The 26,193-nt window shown below is 31.8% G+C and overlaps 2 protein-coding genes and 1 pseudogene across 4 annotated transcripts; all 3 read left to right on the top strand.

Moving 5' to 3' along the window:
- On the top strand, window positions 1-3,169 carry LOC107409849 (protein DETOXIFICATION 8). Of its 2 annotated transcripts, none has more exons than XM_048471329.2 (7): window positions 1-274; window positions 1,199-1,743; window positions 1,880-1,966; window positions 2,053-2,109; window positions 2,228-2,466; window positions 2,591-2,796; window positions 2,952-3,169. In XM_048471329.2, the coding sequence occupies exons 1-7, from the start codon at window positions 164-166 to the stop codon at window positions 2,997-2,999; spliced, it is 1,293 nt and encodes a 430-aa protein (XP_048327286.2). In that variant the 5' UTR covers window positions 1-163; the 3' UTR covers window positions 3,000-3,169. The 2 variants fall into 2 exon arrangements, with proteins under 2 accessions (XP_048327286.2, XP_048327285.2); XM_048471328.2 differs by having other exon boundaries at window positions 3-400.
- Window positions 3,170-11,441: 8,272 nt separating this feature from the next.
- On the top strand, window positions 11,442-14,992 carry LOC125422121 (protein DETOXIFICATION 12-like; annotated as a pseudogene).
- Window positions 14,993-22,100: 7,108 nt separating this feature from the next.
- On the top strand, window positions 22,101-24,899 carry LOC107416097 (protein DETOXIFICATION 14). 2 transcript variants are annotated; one of them, XM_016024549.4, is made up of 7 exons: window positions 22,101-22,607; window positions 22,929-23,473; window positions 23,595-23,681; window positions 23,762-23,818; window positions 23,913-24,151; window positions 24,305-24,510; window positions 24,681-24,899. In XM_016024549.4, the coding sequence occupies exons 1-7, from the start codon at window positions 22,365-22,367 to the stop codon at window positions 24,741-24,743; spliced, it is 1,440 nt and encodes a 479-aa protein (XP_015880035.3). In that variant the 5' UTR covers window positions 22,101-22,364; the 3' UTR covers window positions 24,744-24,899. The 2 variants fall into 2 exon arrangements, with proteins under 2 accessions (XP_015880035.3, XP_024928189.3); XM_025072421.3 differs by having other exon boundaries at window positions 22,467-22,607; window positions 22,906-23,473.
- The last annotated feature ends 1,294 nt before the right edge of the window (window positions 24,900-26,193 follow it).

The following is a 26,193-nucleotide window of genomic DNA, read 5'->3' as shown; positions in this document are numbered from 1 at the left end:
TAAAATATTAAAAAAAATTCATGTTAGTTCTCATGTTAAAAATCTTATATGAGCATTTATATATATTATAACTTGAGAAAAACATTGTTGCTCACCATATGTACATAAAAAGAGCCAGGTAAGCCAACCAGCCACATTTGTAAGTAAAACTTCAGTGTAAGAAATGGCCTTGGAAGAAGAACTTTTGGGAAACAAGGATGAAACCAAGACATGGAAGAGTGGGTTAAAGGAGGAGGTAAAGAAGCTGAGCTCCTTGGCAGCTCCAATGGTGGTGGTGAGTGTGTCTCAGTACCTCGTGCAGTTTGCGTCACTAACATTGGCTGGACATATTGATGAACTCTCTCTCTCTGGTGTTGCAATTGCCTCCTCTTTCACTAATGTCACTGGCTTCAGTCTTGTTGTAAACTCCTCTGTTTCTCTCTCTTTCAATTCATTATCACTTTCTTCTACTATTTCTTTCATTAATACTTTTATATACCATTAAGCCTCCTGTTTCAGAATTTTTTTTATTTTTATTTTTTTTATTTATTTTTGGGGTCAAAACAGGCTTTGATTGGAGTGAAGCCTGTTTGTGGGAGTAGGATCGAGTACAGAAAACATACTAAATTTGGAACCAAGTCGGATGCTTTACAACTTTAATAGCATAAAGCATCATTATTCCTTTCAGCATGGCATTTTTTTTTTTTAAATAGCGGTCTCTGTGCTGTAGCACATAAGGCATATTATTGGAGACAATGATTATGCTAGTGTTGGTTATGGTGACTGTTGATTGTTTTATTGTACGGTTGTTATATTTAACAATCACCATAGCCAACACCAGTATAATCATATGTCCATAAGCAATAAAATTTATAGGAAGTAGATTCAACAGAGAAATAATGGTGACTTGACTAATTGTTAACAAACTTATAACAGTAAACCAATTATTTCAGTTTTGTCATCATTTGAGTGCATATCAGATGATGTGGATGCTGACTTGTCTTTGATAAGCTCAACAAACTCCTATATTTATGTGTTATGTATGTGTATAAGATTTGTTTTATGTAATATATCTGTTTCTATAGTGGTTCCAAAATCCCATTATTTGATTTTTTTTTTTTTTTCCTACTAAGTCTATACAATTTATAGATATAAGCCTTATTTGGTTCAATCTTTTTGCCACAATAATTTACTGAACTGGGATATATATACCAAGCAGCTTGGAATGGCTGGTGCATTGGAAACTTTATGTGGACAAGCTTATGGAGCAAACCAATATCAGAAGCTTGGAATGTACACTTATTGTGCTTCAATTTGTCTTAGTCTAGTTTGTTTACCAATATCTATCCTTTGGATGATCATGGACAAAGTGCTTATATTGGTAGGCCAAGACCCTTTAATCTCCCAAGAAGCCACCAAATATGCAAGCTTACTCATCCCTGCATTATTTGCATATGCTATTCAACAATCACTGGTTTGCTATTTCCAGTCTCAGGGATTGACTTTTCCAGTGCTTATAAGCTCATGTACCATTCTCTGTTTCCACATACCAGTTTGTTGGGCTCTAGTGTATAAGCTGGAATTAGGAAGCAGAGGAGCAGCAATGTCCATAGGTTTATCATATTGGTTGAATGTGATATTCCTTGTGTTATACATGCAGTATTCTTCAGATTGTGAGAAAACCCGCGTCACATTTTCGATTGACGTTTTGTTAAGCATTAGAGAATTTCTTTCATATGCTATCCCTTCGGGAGTTATGGTTTGGTAATCTTCACATCCCTATATAAAAAATTCCAGTTCACTTTTTTGTTTTGGTTTTTTGTTTTTTTTTTTTTTTTTTTTTTTTTAATTTTTATTTTTTAATTTTTCATGCATGCCAATGATAATATCATGTATATAGTCTTGAATGGTGGTCATTTGAGATACTCACTTTACTATCTGGGCTTCTACCAAATCCGGAACTTGAAACTTCAGTCCTTTCGACTTGGTACGTTCTTTGTTCTTCAACTATAAGAATAAAGATAGAAGGACTAATTTATATTTGCTTCTAATTCTTCAAAGATATTTGAGCAGCCTTACAACAACTACATTGCACTATTTCATACCTTATGGTATTGGTACCGCTGCAAGGTACGCTATAAAACCAACTAGTATAGCCAAAAAAAAGCTTTTAATTCTTCCATTTTTTATTTTTATTTTTAAAAGAACAAGTTAATTGATAAACTTGCATTTAACATCAATTTCACAGCACTCGAATTTCCAACGAATTAGGAGGTGGGAATTCAAATGCGGCTCGAATGGCTTTTTATGTAGCTCTGATGCTTGCTGTCATAGAGGCAGTTGTTATGAGCACAATTCTCTTTTGCTGTCGTTCAGTTCTTGGTTATGTTTATAGCAGTGAAAAGGAAATTGTGGATTATGTGGAAAAACTAACTCCCCTGCTTTCTCTCTCCTTTATCATGGATAGCCTACAACTTGTGTTTTGTGGTATGTTTAATTAATTTGTTGTTTATTTATATTCCGTGTTTGGATCAGCTAAATGTGTCTCTATTAATAAATTTTCTTTTTGTAGGAGCAAAGTTTAATTAATAGTAAATTGTTGTTTCATCAGGGTTTGCTAGAGGATGTGGCTGGCAACATTTGGGAGCATATGCTAATATGGGTGCATATTATTTAGTTGGAATTCCTGTAGCTGCTATATTGGGTTTCCTTGTAAAACTAAGAGGAATTGGCCTTTGGATTGGAATTCTTACAGGATCTTCTCTACAAGCATTTCTGCTTGCCCTTATAACATCCTTCACAAATTGGCAGAAAGAGGTTTGGATTGGAGGACTAAAATGCTTTCTCTTTTTTTTTTCTTTTCTTTTTTTCTTTTTTTTCACTATTTTGATGATTAAAAATGTAGAAATTGAATTAGCTTTTTTTATCGGCTTCTTACCTAGCAATGATTTTTCATAATCTGGATGTTGCAGGCAGTCAAGGCAAAGGAGAGGATATTTAAGGAGACGGCTAACATATAAGCAAACCAACAATTGCCAAACAGACTCCATGGTCATTGGTCACCAATGCTCTAATACCATATTGAAGCACCATCTATTTTAAAGTCTTAATTTGATAGAAAGTGCATAACTATTTATATCAAGCTATCGCACAATTTATTATCAATTATTTATGACAAATACTTTTATCATTAATCAGAACTGAAGAAGCGGAATAACCTTGATATAGGTTAAGTCTCAAATAGTCAAATATATTAAAATGGAAGGGACTTCATTAAGGGACTTCATTAACATTACCAATGCTAATTTCTTTCTTATTTAAAAAAATAAATAAATAAAAATGGGATTTTTTATTTAGTAATTTTTTTCCATTGTCATCCTAGGATCTAATACATGTAATGTAGTATACTTCCAAGTTTTATTGTTGGTTCCTTCTTCATTTATTAATTAATACTCGTCGATTAGCAGGAAAATTAAAAGGAGGTTTTGAGTAGCGGATCAAATTGTTTCTACTAGCTAATAGGTTTTCTTATCGAGCACATATGCATGGCCGATTAATGAGAATCGATTATATTATGATATAAAATTTGTTCGGACCAAATTATTGATATTAAGAATCAGCAGCCTGTGCTTCTCTATAGAATTGGATACTAGTTTATATTATTCATTTCTATTAGGATAACATCCATTTTGGACAAAATAGGTTAAAATAACCTTATTTATTTTTTTGACATTTGGCAAACTCGAAAGCCAAGTTATCTTAATTAATTACTGTTATATTGATAAGTAATGTCACTTTGCAAGTTATATTGATATATAATATCACTTTCCATTTATGGGGTGTTTGGTAAAAAGAAAAGTAGTTGAAGGAAATTGATTACTGGAAATCAGTTTTCTGGGTTCAATTTCCCTGAGAATCATTTTTCTGGTATTTTTTTTATAGTGTTTGGTTAGTTATGGAAATTCTAATACAATCCTTATCTTTTTCCTTTAACATTGTTTGGATAATACGAGGAAAACAAGAAGGAAAATAATGTAAATTATTAAAATACCCTCAAAGTTATATATGTATAAATCATATTATTCTTTTTTATTGTAATTATATTTTAAAGTATATAATTTCTTTCAACTAAAGTATATAAATAATATTTCTTATAATTAATCTTAATTACAACCCATAATATGACACCTCATAAATTATATTTCAAAATAAAAAATAATAACAAATACCCTAATATCAAAAAATAATAAATAAAAAAATATATTGCTGTAAATTATATAATGGCAACAATATGAATAATTAAAATGAAGTAAAAATTATAAAATAATATGTATCAATGATTAAATCATTAAAGCATATATGAGTTTGACACACACACACACACACACACACAAAAAAAAAAAAAAATCCATATATGAGTCAACTTAATAAATCCTATAACTTAAAATTGCCCAAGCTATTGAATTTTAAAAATAAGAAGAAAAAAAAACAGAAAACATAAGACATTAATAGCCTGTGGAGTTGCCAATATTTGGGCAATCATATTGAGACGCAACTTTTCTGGACAAGTTAAGAACATGTTGACATAAAATGGATCCTTCATAATAACTCATGCTGCATCCAATTTCTGTTGAAGAGTTAATTCTTCCATATTATGTACAATTGTAGCCACCTTTGCTAAAGGATCTAAATTTTGGTTGAGAAACACAGTAACAACTTTCATATAATCTTTTGAAATTTCAACAAGAGAAGAAATTGAAGAGGCCATTTCACTTACACTTGAAGATATCTCTTGAGAAGATTTTTTCCTCTTGTGTGATCTTTGAATATTTGTGGATGTTGAAGGATTCTGAGTAGGCATAGTTGGATTTAAAGAATCTTGTTGTGCATTAAAATTATATTGCATATGTTTAAATATAAGATCTTCCATTGTATCTTCTAGACCATCATTAACCTCCATTGCCGATGTAGTTTCAATTTGTTTCTCTGCATCTGCTAATGAATAAGATTCTACTCCTATTGCTCAGTCTTTTGCATATACATCAGCTAATGAATCATGGTGTACAAAAGGTTTCATAAGCAAACATTTTACTACCAGATGAGACTACAATGCATAAATAAAAAGAAAATAAAAAATTAATATATAAAATTTTGAACTATTAAATAAATAAAAATAATAATGAAATTAATTTTTACCATTTGCCATTGATCAAATACAGCTTTCTCACAAACTACCCATTTGAAGTACTATTAAATATTTTACTAAAGAAACATACGATGTGGGACTCTTAACCCATTTCTCCTAGTAATTGCATCTCTAAGTATCTTAGAATCTGCAGCGGAACCTTCCCAGCCTGATTGTATATATATGAATTGCATGTTGTGAGAGCACACTCCAAGGACATTTGTAGCAATTTCACTTTTCCTAGTACGGTACCTAGCTTTGTCGACATCAAGCACATGTAATTTGATATATGTTCCATCTAGGGCCCCTAAGCAATTCTACAAGTAAAAAAACAAAATAGTTTAAATATTTTTTTCTTCATATTTTAATAAATAATAAAAATAAAAAAAAGTTAATGAATCTATACCCTAAACCACTTCCATTTGTTATCAGTTGAGTTTTCAGTCACTTCTTTAGGTTTTTTGAGCAATTGTTTGTGTAGTCGTATGACACCATCTAATATATTATTAAAGTGTTTACTAATTGTCTCACCCGAACACATAAATCTATTTTTTATTCCCCTATTTTTGGCATGATTAGCAAGTATATATAAAAACATTGCAACCATCTCATCTACACTTACATTTTTAGTGTCATGAACATTTCCAATTGTTCTAAGCATATAACATAATTTTTGAAAAGTACGTCTATCCATGCAGAGTTGTTCTTTACATGACAAATCATCCTCATACACCATTTTATACATATTGTTAATATGAGAAGGAGGATGCCATAATGAGGATGATTTCCTAAAATGCTTAATATTATAGGTTTCAAGTAGTACAATCATAATATTACAAAGTAATATAATAAGATCAAATAAAAATCTAAGACCCTCTACCATTAAAATTATTTTTTTTCTTCGATACCATCAATCTTGTCATGTTTAAAATGTACTGTCATAACACAAAAAATATGTTTAATTACACATATAATTCTAGCAAAGGTAAGAAAATAAAAATAAAACAAATAAAAAAAAAACACAAAAGAAGAAACATAAGAACCAGACGTAAAAGAAACCAGATTGACATACACGCCGTTCAATAAACAATAAAAAATTATTCTTTATTTTTCATTATTATTATTATTATTATTTTGGAGAGTGGAAAGGAAAAGGGATGGAGGAGATCACGTTGGAGACTTCTTCTGCTCCATTTAATGATGGATAAAAAAATCTTTTTTTCTTTTTCTTTCATTTTGTGGAGAGATTGGGGAAAAAGAAGGGGTGAAAGAGTGGGGACAAGGAGGGGCTTTTTTTGATAAGCTGATTGTGCTGTAGCCATGTCATAGTCAGCAGCCATGTCATCGCATAGCCATGTCATCACACAATCTGGATCAACAAGAGTCTGCTTCAAACAAATCACCTCCAAGTGATAAAAACAAAACTGGTGCAAGATAAATGTTATCAGCAATAAAGCTGGTGTAGATGGTGTAGTTATCTGTCATTAGTAATCCTTATTTTGCCTTTTCTTGTAACTAACGTATGGTGAAATATTTGTATAAATAATGCTGTAAAAGTAAATATTAAAGTAAGAAAAAAGTGCAGTAAACAGTTAAGTAATACAATATACACAAGCACATTTTTTGTTCCTTTCTTGTTTTTTATCATGGTATCAGAGCTTGGAAAATCTCCAAAGCTTAATCTGAATGTAGCTTTGGAAATTGAACCAAGATTAACCATCCAATCTTTTCATCAATGTTCCAGTTTGATATCTTTAAAACTTGATTTTTCAAATTATCTACTATGGAGATCACAAATGCTTCCCTTGGTTCGAAGTTTAGGAATTTTATGTCACATTACTAATGCTGAACGTCCATTAGAAGAACTTCAGATAGAAACTAGTGGAGGCAGTGGAAGCAGTAAAGTTTGTAATCCAAATTATCAACTATGGATCAACAATGATGGCTTGTTTATAACTTGGTTGCTCGGGACAATGATAGTAGATGTACTCAGCTTCACCTTCGGCCTGGAGACAGCTTTCAGTGTTTGGCATGCCATTGAAGAGCAACTGCTGCCAGCTACGAAGGAGAAGAAGTTGTGAAACAGGAAGAGGACGTGGTGGCAGATTCAATTCCCATGGACGTGGTTTTGGACCCGTAAGTTTCTCTGTGCCAAATCGTGGAAGTTTCAGTCCTACAAACTTTTCTGTCCATAATCGTGGAGGAAGTCACTTTTCAACACAAGACCGTGGCAGCTATTTTTCCCGTAATATAGCTCCTACACCAGTTTCTAATAGCACTCAGACCCTGAAATCCTCTCAAAAAGAAGCAGTCATATGTCAAATATGTGGTAGACCCTATCATACTGCTTCCAATTATTGGAACAAATATGATCCTATAAATGAACCCGGTGAACACCATGAAGCTAATGTTTCCCATAAAGTTTAAGAAGAACCCACATTCTTTGCAAATTCTGAAGCTACACCCCACATGACTAATTACCCAGGTACCTTATCAATTTCTAAACCTTACAAGGGATCAGATGTTATCTATGTGGGTAACGGGAAAGCTTTATCAATTTCCCATATTGGAAACACTACACTTAAATCTCGTCAGAAAAATATTTCTTTAAAAAATGTCTTGGTAGTTCCAGGATTGACAAAAAATCTACTTTCAGTTAGTAAATTGACTGATGATAATGCTTGTAGTGTGGAATTCACCTCTTCTGTTTTTTTGATTAAGGACCTCAACAATCAAATAATAACCAAAGGGCGTAGACAAGGTGGACTGTATGCTTTGAATGATGACAGCTACAATCAAGCGTTGGCAGCAATAAAATGTAGAGGTGGTTCATCTGAAATATGGCATCTCAGATTGGGTCATCCAAACACTCGGTTCTTACAAACTTTGGATAAAAATAAAAATATTTCTGTTTCAAGTTGGATAACAAATTCCTCTATGTGTGAAAGTTGTCAGTTAGGGAAGCAATGTAAACTTCCTTTTGGTACTTCCAATAATATTTCTATTGCTCCTTTAAATAAGATACATTGTGACCTATGGGGACCCACTCCTGTTTTATCTACTCAAGGTTTTAATTATTACGTTATTTTTATTGATGATTACAGTAGATTCACTTGGTTTTATCCTTTAAAAAGGAAATCAGATTTCTATGATACTTTTCTCAAATTTCAAAAGATGGTTGAAGATCAATTTGATAAAAAAAATTAAAATCTTTCAAAGTGATGGTGGGGATGAATTTCAATCACAGATATTTATATCTCATTTGGATTATTGTGGTATTATTCATCAAATTTCTTGTCCAAGAACACCACAACAAAATGGTGTAGCTGAACGAAAGCATCGTCACCTTGTTGAAACAAGTTTGACTATGATGTTTCATGCTGAGATACCACCTAAATATTGGGTAGATATTTTTTTGACTGCTACATATTTGATAAATAGACTGCCAGCTTCTTCTTTAAAAATGGAAATTCCATATCAAAAATTATATGGACAATTGCCACATTATATGGGTCTTCGAGTTCTGGGTTGCAGATGTTATCCATATCTTAGACAATCAGGAAATAATAAGTTTATGAAGAAAACTTATCCGTGTATTTTTATTGGCTACAGTCCTTCTCACAAAGGGTACAGATGCTTGGATCCAAAGATGAATCGAGTATTTATTTTAAGGCACGTTGTATTTGATGAAACATTATTTCCTTTCAAAACTAATATTTCTTCTATTGCGCAGGAACCTCTTGAACTGACTACTTTCTTTCATGCTGATGAGTGGTATGCCACACCCAAGGACCAAAGCTCACACGACACTCAAATCCAAAATTGGTCACCCAACCCCTTACCCAATAGTTCATACAGCAAGAACCAGTCCACAGCACCTATATTACCCACCAGCTGTTGTGATGAGACAACCCACTTACAACCAGTCTTCCCTCCATCCCAACTGATCCCCACTCAAACACACACCCCCATGTCACCTACGTCCTCACCTACCCCCTGCTGCACTACATCGAAACCGGTCCCCACTCACTCACAATCATTTTTTGATCAGGTACCACCCTCTCCTACAACCATCACAGTTCCTCCTAATCCCACTCAAGACATCTCCTCTCAATTATTTCTGGACTTAGATTTCCCACCTTACCATCTCCTTCCCCTCAACCTCCCATTCAACCTCATCATCCCATGCTCACACACCATCAGCTCAAACAAAACCCCCACCGTATCATTGAGCTTCATCCTCATAATACCACCAATACTGCTCTTCTCCTTGAAACAACCCCTGTTCCCATTCCTAAATCAGTCAAGACAACCCTTACTCTCCCTGAATGGCGCAATGCCATGCTTGAAGAATTATCTACTCTTCACGCCAATGCCACTTGGGTCTTAGTACCTCGGCCAGTGAATGTTAATGTGGTCGGTTCCAAATGGGTCTATCATGTGAAATACAAAGAATATGGTTCTTTGGATCGTTATAAAGCACGCTTGGTGGCCAAAGGTTATACGCAAATTGAAGGCCTCGACTATGATGAGACTTTCAGCCCGGTGGTGAAATCCACTTCTATTCGGTTAATCATATCCATTGCTCTTTCCTATGGGTGGCTGGTTAAGCAACTTGATGTAAAAAATGCCTTTTTGGATGGGTATCTTAAAGAACAGGTTTTTATGGAGCAACCTCCTGAATTTGTTGATTGTACCAACCCAGATTATGTGTGCCTTCTCAAATGATCTCTTTATGGCCTCAAACAAGCTCCTAGAGCTTGGTTTGATCGCCTCTCACAATACTAACTCGGCTTGGGTTTCCAGTGTAGTAAAGCTGACTCTTCTTTGTTTATTTTTAAACATACCACTGACATCGTTCTTCTCCTCGTCTATGTCGATGATGTTCTCTTGACAGGTTCTAATACTTCTTTACTTGCTGCTTTGGTCACCCGCTTAAACACTGAATTTGCTCTAAAGGATCTTGGTTCTCTTCGTTATTTTTTGGGTATTGAAGCTCAGCCTTTTTTTGGTGGTTTGTTTTTATCTCAAACCAAATATGCTCATGATCTTTTGTAGCGGACCAATTTGTTAGGCATTGCACCCATGGCCACCCCGATTTCTGTCAAACAAACCTTTCACAGCCAAGATCATCTTCCTGTAAATGCAACCGAATATCGAAGCCTGGTGGGAGCACTTCAATATCTCACATTTACATGGCCGGATATTTAGCAAGCTGTTAATCATGTGTGTCAGCATTTTCAAACTCCCCAACAGCAGCATCTTCGAGCCGTTAAGCGTATCCTTCGATATGTTTGTGGTACCATGGACTATGGTTTACGTTTCTTAAAACAAAGCTCCAATCGTCTTCAAGGCTACTCTGATGCAGACTGGGCTGGCTGCCCTTTAACTAGATGCAGCACTACAGGTTTTTGCATTTACTTTGGTGCCAACTTGATCTCTTGGTCCTCCAAAAAACAACCTACTGTTGCTCGTTCAAGTACGGAAGCTGAATATCGAGCCATGGCCTCCACTACCGCCGAACTCACTTGGATCTGTCACTTGCTACAAGAAATCGGTATCTCGTATGACAGGCCATTGAAGCTGTATTGTGATAATCTTATTGATATTAAGAATTAGCAACCTTTGCTTCTCTATAGAATTGGATCTAAGTTTATATCATTCATTTCTATTATAATAACTTTCTTTAGTAAAATTTGAAATCCAAGTTGTATATTGATTAATTTTTGTCTATTTTCAAATAATTAAGACCATGCAAAGACCCATCAACTCCTTGAAATTAATTACTTGGATATCAATTGGATCGATCATTAATCCAAATTTATTTTTATTAGTCTTGAAGTTAGCATATGCATGTGATAATACTCTATTCCCTATGGACTAACCACCGACAAATCCATGGATAGCAGCAAGTAAATCTCTATTCTAGACTGACATATAACATATGTACCTTTTTTTTCTTGTTAATTCGATAGACTATACATATATTCTCAATTTGTTTAAAATTTAATATTCAATTAATGAGTCTTGGTGGGTTCTTTTCTAGTATACCTGTTATTTGGGTACTACTGTCGGGTTTGCATGAAAAATCCATTTTTCTTTTTTCTTTTTTTTTCTTTTTTGTGGGGAACAACCTACTTACATAGTACATAATTATTAGCATGTATATGTGTATATATATATATATATATAAATATCGAGAGAGAGAGAGAGAGAGAGCATAGACATCTATGGCACATTTTTTTAACTAGAGCCTTAATTATTCAGAGGTATGGAAATGGAAGAGGAACTTTTGGCAAAGAAGTGCGAATTCGAAGAGAAAAAATGGACCATGACAGTGGAGTTGAAGAAGCTAGCTGATATTCATGGCGGCTCCAATGGTGGTGGCCAAATGCATACTATATATATATTGCTTTATGTTCTATGTGTCTCTTGCCCTCACAAGTAACTATTTATGTGGTGGCCAATCTAGAATGCGATTGAGGAATAATAATTAAACAAGTAGTGAAGTAGTCAATATTAAGCCAAAAAAGCTAATCCCCAAATTCATTAAGATAATTCCCAAAATATTGTAACACCTCGCGCACTGACTTCCTAGAGGTCACCATATTAAGATTGCTTAGTAACATTCTTTCGAACCCATTAAAAGACCAACCATTTTCAAAAGTCATTAGTTGTTAAAATAGTGACTATCTTTACATTTAAACTATTACTGGTCCATATCCGGGTAATATAAGAATGCTAACTGATTTTATTTTTTTTATCTCATATCCTTTAGGGTTTACAGGTCTTACAATCTATCCATCAATTGCTCACTAATATTGTCCCATCTTTTCTTTTACGTTCAGGGTATTAACACCCATCTCAAAATCATAAACTATTAGGATGTAGGTTTATTTTGTATACCAAGCTACATTTAATATTTCCCTACAAGTGTAATTTCTTTAAGTGGATGGTACTGTGATATAGTGGGAATTAAACCTAAAGTTTTTAGAATTTTGAACTCTGATATCATATTAAATTAATACTAATCTCAAAAGCTTAAACAGTTAGGGTTTAGGTTTATTATGTATATCAAGCTATGTCCAACACAAGATTCATAGCGCCTAATATATACTAAGTCTTTAAATTATCATGTATCTAGTTTAAGTTTGCTTCCATGATATATATATATATATATATATATATATGAATGACTGAATTTAGAAATTCAAGCAGCTCGGAATGGCTGGTGCATTGGAAACTCTATGTGGACAAGCTTATGGAGCAGGACAATATGAGAAGCTGGGAATGTATACTTACTCTGCTATGATTTCTCTGCTTTTGGTCTGTTTAGTGCTTAGCTGTATCTATCCTTTGGATATTCGTTGAGAAATTGCTTATATTCATAGGCCAAGACCCTTTAATCTCCCACGAAGCTGGAAAATACTCGATCTTACTCATCCCTGCACTATTTGCAAGTGCTATTCTCCAATCACTCATTCGCTACTTCCACTGCCAGGGACTAATTCTTCCAATGCTCCTAAGCTCATTTTCCATTCTATGTTTCCACATTCCTGTTTGTTGGGCTCTAGTTCATAAAATGGAACTAGGAAGCACTGAAGCAGCAATTTCCATTTGTTTATCATACTAGTTGAGTGTGGTCTTCCTTGGGTTATACACAAAAGTTTTCGTCGAATTTCGAGAAAACCGATTTAGCCTTTTCAATTGATGTGTTCTTTAACATAAAAGAATTTGTTTCCTTTGCTGTCCCTTTTGCTCTTATGACTTGGTAATTTCTTGTAACATCCCACATCGGTTGGAGAGGGGCACACCTCTCCCTTCAAGACGCGTTTTGACAAAACTTTGAGGCCAGGGGGGTGAGAGGGGGTGAACCTTGGGCCAAAAAGGACAATATCTTGATGCGGGTGGTACTGGGCTGTTACAGTGGTATCAGAGCCGGACCCGGATCGGTGTGCCAGCGAGGACGCTGGGCCCCAAAGGAGGAGGATTGTAACATCCCACATCGGTTGGAGAGGGGTACACCTCTCCCTTCAAGACGCATTTTGACAAAACCTTGAGGTCAGGGGGGTGAGAGGGGGTGAACCTTGGGCCAAAAAGGACAATATCTTGATGCGGGTGGTACTGGGCTGTTACATTTCTCCTCCCTGCTTGGACATAAAAGGGTGAAATAATTATCGTTGATCCATTGAGTTTAATATTGATTTTTATGTTAACATCTCAATATTTTTTGTGCCAATGATCATATACAGTCTTGAATGGTGGTCATTAATTGGGATACTTATTTACTATCTGGACTTCTACCGAATCCAGAGCTCGAAACTTCAGTCCTTTCGGTTTGGTATGTATGCTTCTTTATCTTCAAGAATATGAGTTAAAAATTAAAAAGTACCATGAATTCAGATTATGCTTCTAATTGACCTCACACATTCTTATAAGCATGCAGCCTTACAACAACTTCATTGCACTATTTCATACCTTATGGGGTTGGTGCTATTGCAAGGTATGCCTATACACATTAAAAAAAAAAAGAAAAAAAAAAGAAAAAAACGCTATATCTCTGTTTGGAGAAAAAGAAAGTTCTTTGTTTCCATGGTTTTTATTAAATGTGTTTGACATTAATTTTGTAGCACTCGAGTTTCGAATGAATTAGTTTCGAATGAATTAGAAGCCGGAAATCCACAGGCAGCTCGAATTGCTGGTTATACAGTTGTAATGCTTATTGCCATTTCTGTTATGTTGTCGATCTGTTGTTGGATAGGAAGTTGTGGATTATGTGAAAAAACTAGCTCCATTGCTTTCTCTCGCATTTATCATGGATAGCCTACAAGCTGTATTATCTGGTATGTTTCCTAGTTTAATTTTCAACCATGCAGCATTATTATCCATGGAAAGACATATAAAATAGGTTTAATTAGTCTCAAGATTTACAAAATGGTATGGTTGCATTAATATAAATTATGTGCCCACCACTTATTACAATATAATAAACAATTTCTCCAAGTCTCATTATGTTTGTGATCACAAACTTAGAGGAAATCGATGAGATTCCATTGAAAACTATTTTCCAGAACAGAAGAATCCCTTTTCAAGCAAAACTGATTCCTTTCAAACTTTACCACAAGCCAAATGGACATTAGACAATTTTTAGTAATTATTTATTCCTTAATTATATACCTTGTGTATATATATATATATATATATAGTCTCTTTGAAGCAATATTCCAATAATTGTAGCAAAAAGAAAGAATCAATATTTCAATAATGGTTTCTAAGATGTTGATTGGTAAAATGATTGGTTTTTAGTTTTTGAATTTTTATTTCTTTTTATATATGATTGCGTATAATTTGCTTATTTTAAATGCTAATTGGTGTAAATTAATAATAGCTAGAGTTTAGCCGACATTTAAAATAACTTATAAACTTTTGAAGAGAAAGAAAAAAAAAAAAAACAATTTGAAATTATGTTCAATTTAAAATCCAAGTATCACTAACACGTACTAAAAAAATATATAAGATAAGCAAATTATACATAACTAAGTAGGAAAAATATTTACTTCTTCATTTGAGCATCATCCAGATGTGGTTGGCAAGGTATAGGGCCTATGCCGATCTGGGTTCTTTTTACTTAGTTGGAATTCCCGTAGCCGTTGCTTTGGGCTTTCTTCCAAATCTTAAAGGAATGAGCCTATGTATTGGAATGTTGACAGGGTCCACTGTCAAGTCATTTTAATTGGGCTTAGAACATCCTTCACAGATTGGCAAAAGCAAGTCCAGTCTAAGCTTTCCCTTTATCTTCTTGTTATTACTTTTGGAATGCTATATTAGCCATATCTACAAACAACTCTAATGTATGTTAATTAATGTGAATCTGGTTTAAATACTTTAAATATTCTTCTTCTTTTCTTTTCTTTTCTTTTTTTTTTCTTTTTTTTGGATGCTGCAGGCAATCAAGGCAAGGGAAATAATATTTAAGGAGACAACAAGTGAGAGTGCCTTGGCTTAAACAAACGAATTACAAATGTAATTTGTGTTGTGTTAGATTTAGGGTATCATAAACAAAGTTTTGTTAGTTTGCTTTAATATATATAAATCTTCATGGTGTATCTAATTAATTACCATCTAATCATGATCATGATCAACTATAATGAGCGACATCTACCACCATATTGTGCCAAACAGAGCTAGATTCTTCGTCCCTTCTTGTGTGTCCCCAAGTCTATCTCATCAACCAATTAATGCCATATTATTAAATTGATTCCCATCTTTTGTCTTATCTTTGAATGTCCCCGTAAGTCCTTCATCCGATCAACTATAGTTAGAAGAGAAAATATTATGAAAGTGGAATTTATTTGCTAGGTGTCCTGGTTTGGATTTCTTCAATTTAAACAAGCTTTTAATGGTTTTAAAACTTGGCATGATAGGATTAAGAGTAAAAAAAGCGTAAAACTACAAGTGTTACCAAGCGACTCTCAATTTGGATTGAATTTTGTCATTCAAAGACATCCAATGGTTCAAATAAATATACTGACTGATCATATAATATATATATATGTATATATTAGGTGGAAGTAGTGGTGCTTTTGGTTTTTTAATAGAATATGCAGTCTAAAAAAGGAAGAGCACCAATTTTTTTTTTTTTTCAAGATATAAATGCCCAAGAGATTTGATATATTCATAATAAAATGCAAACTAGATTTTACTCGAGTTCGGCAATATATTTTGAAAGCAAATTGAGAAAAGAGGTGGAAATTTTTAGTGCTCCCGGAGCACAATAAATTTTTTCAGAAAAGCGAAAACAGAATGGAAGCTAAAAATATTTCCAATTACAATGTGAATTGTGAAAATTAACATATTACAAAAGTAATATAGGTATTATCTAAAAGGAAAACAAATTGATGTCCAATGGCAATGTTTAGAATGAATGTAAAACAGATATGACTTAAATATTATTAAAATGAATATATATTTCAAGGATCTATTAAATATTGTGAGCTTTCTTTAAAAGTATTTTTTTTTTAATGTCAATTTTTTTTCTAAAATTTAAAACATATTAGTAAAACATGTGATTAATTAATAACCTTGTTGCATACTATTATTAGAGAATAATTTTTAAATTTTATATATATTTTTGCCACTTAAATATTAATATTATTAATTTTTATATCATATACATAGCAATCTACATTCATTTTAAAAAAAAAATTTAAATTAGTTTCTTCTATAAATTTTGAGTGATACGTCAAAATTTTATTAGAGAGACAGCGAATGGAACAGGATAATAGGACTCACCATCAAAATTTTGACAGATCGATCACTCAAGAAATTTATGAATGAATATTCCAATCTTGGTTCATATTAATTAATTAGAGTTCCCACATGGCCTTGTATTGGGTTTTCTTCTAAAACTAAGAGGAATAGGCTTCTGGATAATTTATCTTTGAAAAAAAAGGGCTTCTGGATAGGAATATTGACGAGGCCTAATTAACTGTACAAGCACTATTGCTCGACCTGTTAACGTCCTTCACCAATTGTCAAAAAAGCAGGTCGAAGAGACTATTGAGCATTTTTCGTTGTCGTATTATCTTTTTTCGTTTAAGTTTGTTAGGATATTTGAAAATTATAATGTTGAAGTGATACATGCCTAAGTCAAATAGTCATGTATCTTAAAATGGAAGGACTTCATAACATTACCAATGCTAATTTCTTTTTTATTAAAAAAATATGGGATTTTTTATTTTATTAATTTTTTTCCACTTTCATCCTAAGATCTAATACACATGTAATGTAGTAAATTTCCGAAGCTTTATCATTGGTTCCTTCTTCATTTATTAATTAATACTCGTCAATCAGAAATAATTAATGAGAATAAATTACATAATGATATAAAATATGCTGGGACCAGATTATTGATTTTAGAAATCACAGCCTGTGCTTCTCTGTAGAATTGGATCCTAGTTTATATTATCCATTTCTATCAAAATAACTTTCTTTTTGGACAAAATATGTTAGAATAACTCTATTTATTTTTTGACCATTGGCAGACACGAAATCCAAGTTACATTATATATATTACTATTTGCCTTTTTTTTTTAATAATTAAGATGCGAAGACCTATCATTTTTCCTCCTTCCAAGTAATTACTTGGAAATCATTCGGATCAATCAATTGGATTTTGCTTTTATGATAAAGTCTTAATACTGTATTCCCTGTCCTGTGGGTTAGCAACCGACAAAAGCATGGATAGATCCACAAAAAAAAAAAAAAAAAAAAAAAAAAAAAAAAAGACAAAAGCATGGACAGCAAGTAAGTCCTCTCGATATTCTAAACTAACATTAACATATATGCTTTTTCATTTTTATTTTTACTTTTGGATTATATTTTATATATTTATATATACACTTATTTGTTTAGGAGTAAGTGCCAAATTTTGATTAAAAATTAATTAAGTTCACCGTAATATTAAGCAACTAATTCCTCTTTTTTGTTTTATATAGAAATATTGGGTATTCGCTTTTTGTTTTTGGGGGTAATTTAAACGGTGGGTATTCTTCGTTTCTTGAAATATATGAAGTGTTTTCTTTTCCATCTGGCATCTATGTCTAAGTACTAGCTTCTTACTACTTTGACGTTGAGGTCATTAATTTTCTCCACGTGGGCCATCCCTTATGATCTTGCAGGGTTATTTAATGCCAATTGTTAGTATGACTGCGTCGCATTAAATTATGCTGTGCGGTATTAGTGTGAAATTAAATTAATTTAATTATAATTTATTAAATTGTTGTGTAAAAATAAATAAATTTAAATTTATTTAATAAATTATTGTATAATTCGTGTTAATTCATTAACAATAATATAAATTTAAAAATTTAAATTTTATTTAATTTTGAAATAATAAATTAATATTTTTTAAAAAATTATAAAAAATTTTATTTGCTTTTAAATTTTTTATAAATTAAACTAAAAAATAACAATTTAATATATATTTAATAAAAAATTAAATAATTTTAATATAAAATTTATATAATTATCAAAATATTTATTTTTAATAGGCTTAATAAATTTATCGTATTTATCATGTTTTATCCGTTAAAATCTATTAATTTATTGAATCTTATTGGATAATACTGATACAGATCTGATACAATATCATTAATTCAAATTTATAAATTATTATATAGATTTGTATCGTATGAGATTTTGCTTACGATTGGGTGCATTGCATGGGAAAAACCATTTGTAATTTTCCTTTTAAATTTCTTGAACCAGAGAAATAAAGTTAATTTTATTTGAATAAAATAAATTTCATTATTGATAATTGTTAAATTTTTATTAAAAAATAAAATTTAATCTATTGAAAAAATTATTAAAGATGAATTTTACTTAAACGAAATAAAAATAAATAAATAAATTATTTGAAACTGACAGTAAAGACATATATATTCCCTTACATACAACTAGCACTAAAATTATAGTGTACTGTTTAATCATGGAGGTGGTCATGATGAAAAGTATATTCAGTAACAAACATTTGATTTTTCATGTTTAGTTACGGAGTTTTGTATATTTAGTTACAAATTTCTTAGTCCCTAAAAGTTTATTTTCTTGTGGTGAATTTGGACAATGATATATGAATGACTAAATTTAAAAATTCAAGCAGTTGCGGATGGTTGGTGCATTTGAAACTTTATGTGGACAAGCTTATGGAGCAGGAAAATATGAGAAGCTAGTAATGTACACTTGTTTTCAGCAATGAAAAGGAAGTTGTGGATTATGTAAAAAAACTAGCTCCATTGCCCTCACTGTCATTTATCATGGATAGCCTACAATATGTATTGTCTGGTATGTTTCCTTGTTTAATTTTCAATCATCATTGAATTGTTATTATCCATGTAAAGACATATAAAATAGGCCAAATTAGTCTCAAGATTTACAAAATGGAAGGATTGCAATGCAAATTATGTGAGCACTACTTATTACAACATAATAAAAAATTTCTTTAACTTAGTCTCATTATATTTGTGATTTTTTTAACTTAGTTTCATTATATTTGTGATTGCAAACTTAGTGGCAATCTTTGAAATTCCATTAAAAAATATTTTATAGGATAGAGGAATACATTGTTAGGCAAAACAGATTCTCTTCAAACTTTACCACAAGCCAAATGGGCATTAGACAACTTTTAGTAATTGACATTATTCTTTAATTATATATCTGGACACTTTTTTTTTTTTAACTTATATATATATATATATATATAGTCTCTTTGAATCAATATTCCAATAACTAGCTAAGATGTTGTTTGGTAAAATGATCAGTTTTTGGTTTTAGATTTTTGTTTTTTTATATTTAATTGTGTGTAATTTGTTTATTTTAAATATTTGTTAGTGTTCACTAATAATAGTTAGAGTTTATTACACATCTAAAATAACTCATAACTCGAAGGGGAAAAAAATAGATATTCGATTTGATATTTATGTTTTTTTTTTTTTCCCCCTTTAACATTATAGCTAATTGAAATTCCTAATTAACTTTAGATACCACCAACAAACGGTAACAAACAAATAAAGTAAGGAAATAACTTATAGTTAGGTAGGAAAAGAATTAAAAATAAATATAAAAAATAAACCATATTAACAAGCGGCAACTAATTTTTTTTTTTTTTTGTGGGTTTTTGAACAGGACCATAATTTAGTTGTATGTATCTTCATCTTCATTTAAGCATCATCCAATTTTTGAATATTAATATTGACAGGGTTTATTGTACAAGCAATATCGCTTGTCCTAGTAACATCCTTCACCAATCGGCAAAAGCAGGGTCCAGACTAATGAGTTTTTTTCATTGTACAAACTCTATTTTCTTTTTTTCTTTTTCCTTTTTTGGATATTTGAAAATTATAATGTTGAAGTGATGATCAAAAATGTTTTAAGTTGTAATTATGGTAAGTTTGATTGAAAACACTAGCAATACTAAAAACAGTTTCTTTGTGTGGATGGTGCAGGCAATCAAGGCAAGGGAGAGGATATGGAACAATTAAAAATGGAAATGCCTTAGCTTAAATCGACAACAAACAATTGTTTAGGTAAACAGTTGTTTCATGTTTTGAATTATTCGATTCTAATAACAATTGTACAATGTGTTTGATTTGCATATGCGATCTGTTTTCTAATGATTTAAGGAATTCAATTTTCTTTTCTTTTTTCTTTTCTGGTTAATTAACAACGATGGCAAAGCCCAAAGGAAAAAAAAAACAAAAAAAAAAACAAAAACAAAAACCATCCTTTCAAATACTATGGAATCTATTTAACATGGAGTTTTAAATATTTTTACTTGAAGAATATACTCCCCATGCAATGACTCAATGACATATTCTTTATTTTAAAGTGATAATAAAGGAATTCGTAAGCTATTTAAACTTTAATCAAGAAGGATATATAGACTTAATTATATTTTTAAAGCTATAAACATAAATGTATTTAAATTATTTGGTCAATGCAAAACATTTCTGAGACACAGTCTCTCTCCATGTCTATTGCTGGTGGGTGACGAAATTAGCCTAGTCTGCCAACCTCTATGTAATTCGAGCTTTACCAATGGGTTACTTCATTTTTATTTTTTTATTTTTTCTTTTATTTTCAAGTTTTTTAATTATGATAATTCTTTGAATGAAATCTTTTATATTTAATATTTGAATTTACCAAATCTTTTTAATGATGGCAACTTCTGACTAGATCCAAATTGGGTGTGAATGTTGTCAGGTTATGGCTCTGTTCTTTTTTCTCTTTTTTTTTCTTTTTTGTTTTTTTGTTTTTAAGTTTTTGAAAGAACTACTCTATTTGAATTTTCAATCAGATTTTTAATTTGACAAACAATATTTTTTTTGGGAAACAAAATCTGCTTAAATTATGCTATTATGTCAAATTGCTTATTTTTTAGAACTATTATTATTATCATTATTATTATTATTTTTTATCATTGGAATTGTTTACAATTTGACAAAATTGAACTGGTAAGCTATATAAAATTGATGACCCAAAAAATAAAAAAAAGAACTAAAACAATTTAATTATTTTTTTTATCAACATTTTAATTATCATTGGTGTTGCATATGCGTTATAACTTATCAATATTCACATGCAACTTTGATTTAGATATAATTATTTTCCATTAAAAAAAGATTAATATATTATTTTTAAAATTAATAGGACAAATTCAAACATTTTTTGTGAAAAGGACAAAATCAAGCATGGGAAAAAGTTTAAAGGGGTTGCCAGTTCATGAAAAGGACAATCCAGAGATCAGAAACCCAATCACGGAGCATTACTTCTAGAACTGAACAAGAAACGCACCCATTTAATTAAAGGTAGCATTTCTGTCCAAACTAAAAAAAAGTAAAAATAAAAAATAAAAAAAGGGTATCTAAACAAGATAATATAAAAACAAATAACAACTGAAAAGTTGTGTAACGTGTTCAACCTATAAATTCATGTGTTTGAAATTTGAATGTATGAAGCTTCCAGTATCTTACAGAGTACTTTGTATACTAACATTTTTTTTTTATATTAATTTTATGTGATAACATTAAAAAATTCATGCATTTGCTTTTTCTCTTTATTATATAAACTTGTACCCATGTGACACTCCCTTCCCTATGAATTAGCCAAACCGACAAAACCCATCAAAGGCTCATAATAGACATACCTTTTTCGGATTTTCGGGAACATATATAATATCATTTATATAGAAATCTGAATCATCCTTAGAATTTTAAGCAACCATTCGGTTTGTCCATCTTGGTGGAAATAAAATAAAATAAAAATAAATAAAAATAGGTGTAGATATTATTAAGCTTTTTCTTTTCTTTTCTTTTCTTTTTTGGGCCACTTTACTGCCTAGCTATTAATCCCTTTGCTTTTATACTGAGGATATTTCTTTTTCTTGATTTAAAATGTGTACATCTAGATGTAAACCCTTAGAAAATGTATTGGTTTGACTACGGCGTCCATTATTTCCACGAGTGCATATAATAATAAGTTTTTGGCTTGGTGCTTTTTCAATGGTAAAAAACAATTGCTTTTTTGCCACATAACTTATGCATGAAAGCTCCAGTTCTGTTATATTTTCATTTCTTTGTTATATAAATTACACTCTGATTCAAACACATTATCTGTGTAAAACTATTATTTCATTGTGAGAGGTATGGCCATGGAAGAGGCACTATTGGGAAAGAATAGCGAAGAGAAGACATGGCCGACGAGGAATGGTTTAAAGGAGGAGTTGAAGAAGCTGACTTCCATGGCTGCTCCGATGGTGGTGGTGAGTGTGTGTCAATACCTCTTGCAGGTTGTTTCGGTCATGATGGCCGGCCATATCGATGAACTCTCACTCTCCGGTGTTGCTCTGGCCAACTCTTTCACCAATGTCACCGGCTTCAGTCTTCTTGTAAAGTTTCGATTTCTCAATCTCTTAATAATTGTTTTTCATCTCTCATTTTGATTAACTTAGCCTTATGTTTTTGAATAAAACTTCTAATGGGATTCTCTATTTTTCACCCAAAAATAAAATAAAACAAAATAAAATTCCAATCTCAAAAAACGAAGTAAAATTCGAATGATTAAATGTCTGAATTAACTTTGGAGTTGGGATCTCTAACTTAAGCAGTCAGGAAGTGAACATGTTATTTGTAAAATTAGATTTGTTATATGATCTTGTATTTAGTAGTTCTAACTTCGTAACGTAGTGTGATAAAAAATTCCCAAGCAGATAGGAATGGCTGGTGCGATGGAAACTTTATGTGGGCAAGCTTATGGAGCAGGGCAATATGAGAAGCTGGGAACGTACACTTACTCTGCTATGATTTCTCTGCTTTTGATCTGTTTACCGGTTTCTCTCCTTTGGATATTCGTTGAAAAACTGCTGGTATTCATAGGCCAAGACCCTTTAATCTCTCATGAAGCTGGAAAATACTCAATCTTACTCATCCCTGCACTATTTGCAAGTGCTATTCTGCAATCACTCATTCGCTACTTCCAGTGCCAGGGACTAATCCTTCCAATGCTCCTTAGCTCGGTTTCGACTTTATGTTTCCACATACCTATTTGCTGGACTCTAGTTCATAAATTGGAGCTAGGAAGTACAGGAGCAGCAATTTCCATTTGTATAGCATACTGGTTGAGTGTTACATTCCTTGCCTTGTACATGAAGTATTCTTCATATTGTGAGAAAACCCTTGTTGCATTTTCGACGGACGCTTTCTTAAGAATCAAAGAATTTCTCTGCTTTGCTGTTCCTTCAGCTCTTATGGTCTGGTAACTATATTTCTTATCCCTGCTATAATTACAATGTTGGGTTAGTACTTTGAGATAATAACATTTATATTTCTGATCCCTGCCATAATTATAACATTTGGTGCCAATGTAATATTTACAGTCTTGAATGGTGGTCATTTGAGCTGATTATTTTTCTGTCTGGACTTCTACCAAACCCAAAACTTGAAACTTCAGTCCTTACCATTTGGTATGCTTCTTTAACTTGATTAAGATTTTAGCACCAGCAACATTGGTTTTGGTCTAATTAGTACATAAAATGTGGAGCAGCCTCACAACAACTTCATTGCACTATTTCATTCCATATGGTGTTGGTGCTGCTGCAAGGTATATGCCTAAACAATATGCATGACAAAACAATTTTTCTTGCTTGTTACATATTTTTTTATTTATTATGAAACTGTTTTTTGAAACTTTGTAGCATTCGAGTCTCGAATGAATTAGGAGCCGGAAATTCACAGGCAGCTCAGATAGCTGTTTATGTGGCTGTAGTGGTTGTGGTCATAGAGGCAGCGGTTTTGAGCATGATTCTCTTCTGCTGTCGTTCTGTTTTAGGATACGCTTACAGTAACGAAATGGAAGTTGTGGCTTATGTGCAAAGAGTAACTCCATTGCTTTCTCTTTCCTTTATCATGGACAGCCTCTTAGCTGTACTTTCTGGTATGTTTTCCTGATTGAATCAATTATGTATGGAACATTGCTTGAAAGAAATATAGGAGCAGTGTAGTTATTGTTTTGAGTCTCAAAACTTACAAATTGATGCATCTTGTTCTAATATACCACCTGAATGAGTTCAGTTTCTCTTTGAATCAGGGATTGCTAGAGGATGTGGGTGGCAGGATTTAGGGGCTTATTCCAACCTTGGTTCATATTACTTAATTGGAATTCCAATAGCTACTATATTGGGTTTTCTTCTAAAACTAAGAGCATCTGGACTCTGGATGGGAATATTGACAGGGTCTACAGTGCAAGTTGTATTGCTTGTCCTAATAACATCCTTCACCAATTGGCAAAAACAGGTCCTCACCAATGAGCTTTTCCATAATCTTTCTTATTTATTTGGAAATTCTGGTTCAAACATTGAAAATTCTAATGTCATTATAATGATTGAAAATGTTAAAAGTTGTAATTGTGGTAAATTTGGTTAGACACTTTCAAACTGAATACTGTTGATGTGTATATGGTGCAGGCAATAAAAGCAAGGGAGAGGATCTTTAAGGAGACAACGAATGATAAGAGTTTCTTAGCTTAGACAACAAACTAATGTATTTTTGTTTTTCTTTTTGATTGGTGATTTTGAACACAGTTTTTTGATGGTTTGAAAATTTTGAATGTATGTGGAAGGAATCTCCTGATATTTTTCAAAAGTATGAAAATTTATAATAAAACGAAAGAAACATATTAAATATTTTATGTGTACTAATTATAATCATGTAACTTATTTATAAGATTTGTGTGTACCAATAATGTAACTAATTTGTTTCCATAAAACTCTTGGACACAATCTCTGTAATGTTTCAATTAATTTATTGGACTGAAATATTTGTTTTTTCTAAAAGTTCAATTATTTTATTTCCTATTTATTATTATTATTATTACTATTATTATTTATTAATTATTAATTATTTTGTGTATATATATAGATAAATTAGAGAATAAATTACAAGAGCATTAGTAAAATACATTCGATAGAGAAAATTAGAGCTTGAAACATCTATAGAAGCCTTTCAAATGAAAACCCAAGGAAGAAATGTGAAGAAATGTTACATAGGAGTGTATTCATTAGCCACTCCTTGTGGTTTTTTATTATTTGTTTTGCAGATTATATAATTTTATGTATATTAAAGGTTAGTAATTCTATTAAATATAGCTTTATAATTATGTGTATAGATTTTAAAAATACAATGCTGTAATAAATGCATGTTTAATTGTTCATTATGGTAGCACTAACAAAACATTCACCAATGCAATTAGTCACCGAACAACACTACTCTGCTTTCAACAAAAACAGAGTCTAACAAATGAAAATCCAAATTCCTGCTTATGATTGAAAACAAAACAAGAAATTTGCTATAAGCTCTAGGTATGAGATAAAGTTAAATAGCCCAACTTGTATTGGGGGAGCTTCGCATTTGCAGAAGATTAAGCAAGTAAAAGGCTGGCATTCATTTATCTCTTCTTTCAACCACAAACCACAAGCTTAGAATCATAGTAGTGGGGTTTTCGTGGTTTGAAGACCCCTTGGCATATGGGATTCATTATTATTATTATTATTACTATTTTGAAGGGAAAGGTAAGAAAAAAAAGCCTTTCTCTTTTATGTCCAAAAAAACCATATATAATGGAATACTTTCACCATATGTATGAATTGACTAAAGACTCATTGCTTTCCTTATTGGAGGCATCATGCACGTTGTTGTCAGTGCGAAAAAATAATAAACCGACAATTTTACGACTTTATTACCGTTGTCCTTTTTCCCATTAACTTTCTTTTCTTGATAATTAAAGTTCTTTTAACTTTTTTATCTATTTTCAGAATTTTGTTGCTTTATTTCTCTTTCTAAGAAAAAAAACTTTGTATTCTGTGTTGTGCATACAGAACTCGTATTTCAATTTTGTCTTGGCTCTTATTGTTCGGTAAATAAAAAAGGTTGAAAAGGTCGAAATTCGCATACCTCTACCATCCCAAGTGGTGGGCTTAC

Source organism: Ziziphus jujuba, chromosome 4, assembly GCF_031755915.1.
Source record: "Ziziphus jujuba cultivar Dongzao chromosome 4, ASM3175591v1".
Taxonomy (NCBI): Eukaryota; Viridiplantae; Streptophyta; class Magnoliopsida; order Rosales; family Rhamnaceae; genus Ziziphus; species Ziziphus jujuba.
This window is presented reverse-complemented; position numbering and strand designations above follow the sequence as displayed.

What these genes read in the sequence shown, in the direction of transcription:
- LOC107409849 (XM_048471328.2), top strand. Translation starts at nt 164, where the DNA reads ATGGCCTTGGAAGAAGAACTTTTGGGAAACAAGGATGAAACCAAGACA. An exon ending in ACTTCAGTCCTTTCGACTTG is followed by an intron (nt 1,967 to 2,052) that starts GTACGTTCTTTG and finishes ATATTTGAGCAG; the next exon opens with CCTTACAACAACTACATTGC. An exon ending in GGTATTGGTACCGCTGCAAG is followed by an intron (nt 2,110 to 2,227) that starts GTACGCTATAAA and finishes TCAATTTCACAG; the next exon opens with CACTCGAATTTCCAACGAAT.
- LOC107416097 (XM_016024549.4), top strand. Translation starts at nt 22,365, where the DNA reads ATGGCCATGGAAGAGGCACTATTGGGAAAGAATAGCGAAGAGAAGACA. An exon ending in ACTTCAGTCCTTACCATTTG is followed by an intron (nt 23,682 to 23,761) that starts GTATGCTTCTTT and finishes AATGTGGAGCAG; the next exon opens with CCTCACAACAACTTCATTGC. An exon ending in TCACCAATTGGCAAAAACAG is followed by an intron (nt 24,511 to 24,680) that starts GTCCTCACCAAT and finishes TATATGGTGCAG; the next exon opens with GCAATAAAAGCAAGGGAGAG.